The sequence below is a fragment of the Chinchilla lanigera genome, unplaced genomic scaffold, assembly GCF_000276665.1.
Source record: "Chinchilla lanigera isolate Chin_1 unplaced genomic scaffold, ChiLan1.0 scaffold00098, whole genome shotgun sequence".
Taxonomy (NCBI): Eukaryota; Metazoa; Chordata; class Mammalia; order Rodentia; family Chinchillidae; genus Chinchilla; species Chinchilla lanigera.
In genome coordinates this window covers 1,808,779-1,812,212 of record NW_004955499.1, presented here as the reverse complement: position 1 = coordinate 1,812,212, position 3,434 = coordinate 1,808,779, and the positions used below count along the sequence as shown (strand labels likewise).

The window sequence follows — 3,434 nt, the reverse complement described above, 5'->3', positions numbered from 1 at the left end:
CATCCATCCACCCACCCATCACCTATCTATCCATCTGTTTATCCACCCAGTGATCCATTGCACCCCAGAGGAGCAGCCCCGGCCTGTGCTGGGTTGCCAAGGACAGGGGGCTCCCCCTCTGCCTGGATCTCACCCTTGTGGACGCCGTTCCAGCCACCCAGCTGGGCTGCACCGTCCTGCACCTCCAGGCGCCCACCGTTGTCAGAGGTGAAGTAGACCAAGGTGTTATTGGTCAGGCACTCCTGCTCCAGCGCCTGCAGGATCTTACCTGGGGGAGGAAGCAAGCAGAGCCCAGTGTTACCTGGCTGGTGTGTGCCAACCCCTGCTCCACCAAGCCGTGATGCATGGCCTCCCCCTCGGCCAGGCTGGTAGGTGTCAGGCAGTAATGTGGCCATGGATACTGTCAGGCACTGCTTGAGTGAGACACTGAAAGCGAGGTGTGGGAGAGGGGGGCATGGTGTGTAGCTATGAGAAAATCATTCCAGTCAGAGACACACCGGCATTAGCCCCTCTCAGAACCCTCCCCCCTGCTTCTGTTTGCACACTCATCCCATCATCCTGGCCGCTTTCTGCAGCAGCTCTGGAGTCCTCCTTCCTGAGGGTCTGTCCCAGCTGTGGTAAAAAACACGGTCACTGCTGCTGCCGAGCACCATGCAGTGGAAAGGCAGGTCGGAAACACACAGCGCCGTGTCCTCGTCCACCTTGCTCACAGGATCTGGTGTGGTGTGACTTCCGGCTCCTCCCCAAAGTCAAAAAGACCAGGAAAGGTCAACATGTTGAGTCCATTCAGGACATCGGCGTGGCCAGGACCACACAGCTAAAGACCCTCAGGAAAGAGACCCCAGAGCTGCTGCAGAAAGATGGTGGGATGAGTGTGCGCAAAGCCGGGAGGATTCTGAGGGGCATGGAAGTCAATGTGTCTGTGCTGTGATAGTTTCTTAATTTCAATATTCACCATATATCTTGACCTTATCTCATGGAATATACACATCATGCACATATCTTCATGTATGCAGTACTCACAGCAATTTAATTGAGTTGGTATCAGGCATTACACAATATTGTAGAGCTAATAATCATTGTATAACATCCTAACACATAACGCACTCTATAGAGTATATATGCTATGGTATACATTAGTAAGTACTCATATCTTTATGATTTATTTATAGTATAATATATAGTTTATATTGTACTAAAGTTATAGGGATATATTAATTACATATTTGAAATGTATATCTTATTATTTTATATTAAGATATAATAGATTATAAAATAGAATGTAAGGTATATTAGACTAAAAATATGTAATATTTACTGCACTATACAACTTTACACTACTAGAAACATACTGTATCATTAGTAACTGTTATGCAATATCCTCTTACATTCTGTAAAGAAATGACGTATATAATGTAACAATGGACAATTTTATACAGTTACAATTACCTGTGTATAATTACCTGTGTATCTATAACATATGTGTAATATAATATATAAATAGGATATGTTTCTAGTAAATGTACATAATGTAACATATTGCATATTAGAAAAGTACATTTTCATGTAATAAAATGCATTCCAATACATTATATAATAGCATATAAAATGTAAGACATTTATTATGGCACATACTGTATAATTTTGCATTAGAAATAATGTGTATTTGCTTTATAATATGCAATAATTCATGTTGTATAATCCTATTATATAAATTGTCAAGAACAATGTATAATGCCTTATAGATTATGTAGTATTGCATCTATTATGTATTATTGTATTTTTATATAATATGTAGAAAAATATAATATTATAATCATTTGTGTTATGTTATATATTTAAGGGGACATAATATTAATAAAATATTATTGTTATAAAAGCATAATATATCCTAAATATACTGTCACATAACAAATATGTCATCTACATTAATATATATGCCACTTTACATGGTTTTCCTATTAATAATACTTTAAAACAATACACTTCTGTGATTAATATAGTATTATCCATATAATAGTTAATATTTATTATGTTATTTTTCATGTATGTATTTATTTTGTATTCATAAATAATATAGTTATTTTGTATTCATATGTAATAGTATGCTATTTTTGACATATATATTTATTTTGTATTCGTACATAATACATGGCAATGCAATGTATTTTTAAATATTATATGAATAGATATTCCAGTGAAAGAATCACACACTAGTAAGAATTCTGTGAATATATAATTAGTGTAATATATTCATATGTATATATATTATCATATACTTACACTGTCTGTTGTAAAACATAGATGTGTTAATAATATTAATATGATACAGATACATAAGAATATTTTGTACTAATATTATACTTTTACGTAATATCTATTAGCATAATACCTCCTACTGGATGCATATAGCTGCAAAGAGGCCAATCCCAAAAAATAATTAAAAACATATTTTAATAGGCACAGGGTTCTTTGCCCAGAACGTTTTGAATGTTAGTGGATTCTTGACGATTCGAGAAGCAGATTTTGCATGTCGTATCAATATGTCATTGCTTATTTTTAAGGAAAAAGACCACAACCTTGAGCTCTGTCATATTCTGAGGTAAGGAAGTAGTGCATAAGGTGGTATCTTTCTCTTGTTGACGTGGCTCTGGTTTGGGTAGGATGTATACAAAATAAAGGAGATTGAGAGATTGAAATCTTTTTCTTGAGACAGGGTGTCACTATGTAGTTCAGGCTGGCCTTGAACTCGCTATGTAGCCCAGGCTGGCCTCAAACTCACAGTGATCCTCCTGCCTCAGCCTCCTGAGTGCTGGGATTACTGGTGCGCACCACCATGCCTTGCAACTTTTTCTTTTATTGAGACAGGGTCTCACTGTGTAGTCCACGCTGCCCTTGAACTCACTGTGTAGCCCAGGCTGGCCTCAAACTCAAGTTGATCCCCAGAAATCTCCTCTGCAGAACACGGCTCTTCAACTAAAAGACTGGTTACCATCAATAATTTCAAAAGGGGGAAAAAAATCACAAATTGTGTGTAAACCCAAAACATTCCATATATTTCCGTTTTCACCATGAGAGGTTCCTTCAGTATATCTATATATACCTCAGGAAATTAAACCACATAAATTATCCATATCAACATAAAAATAAATACACAAATGCAAAAATATATGAATAACAAGTATAATAATACATTTTTTAACGTAAAAATTACCAGATTGTGCTAAATATGTGGTTCATCTTGTGAAATGTATATAAATACTAAAACATGTAATATCTACTTTAGAATACAATCATAAAGATGAAAATGTGTTGCACGTAACATAAAATATGTATACTGCATATTATTTAATAACATGAAAACCAACAAATATATGAATACTAACATATTACAAAAATATTATATTTAAATTGCAATATAATAAATGTGTAAG

The 3,434-nt window shown here is 35.9% G+C and overlaps 1 protein-coding gene across 2 annotated transcripts in view; it reads right to left on the bottom strand.

The window, feature by feature from the left end:
- The window catches only part of Arsh (arylsulfatase family, member H), a 30,851-nt gene that overhangs the window by 5,994 nt on the left and 21,423 nt on the right, over window positions 1-3,434 (bottom strand). For both annotated transcript variants that reach the window (XM_005406525.2, XM_013505555.1), the window contains one exon: window positions 134-268. In XM_005406525.2, the coding sequence (XP_005406582.1) occupies window positions 134-268 (135 nt within the window). The remainder of the gene's footprint in view (window positions 1-133; window positions 269-3,434) is intronic.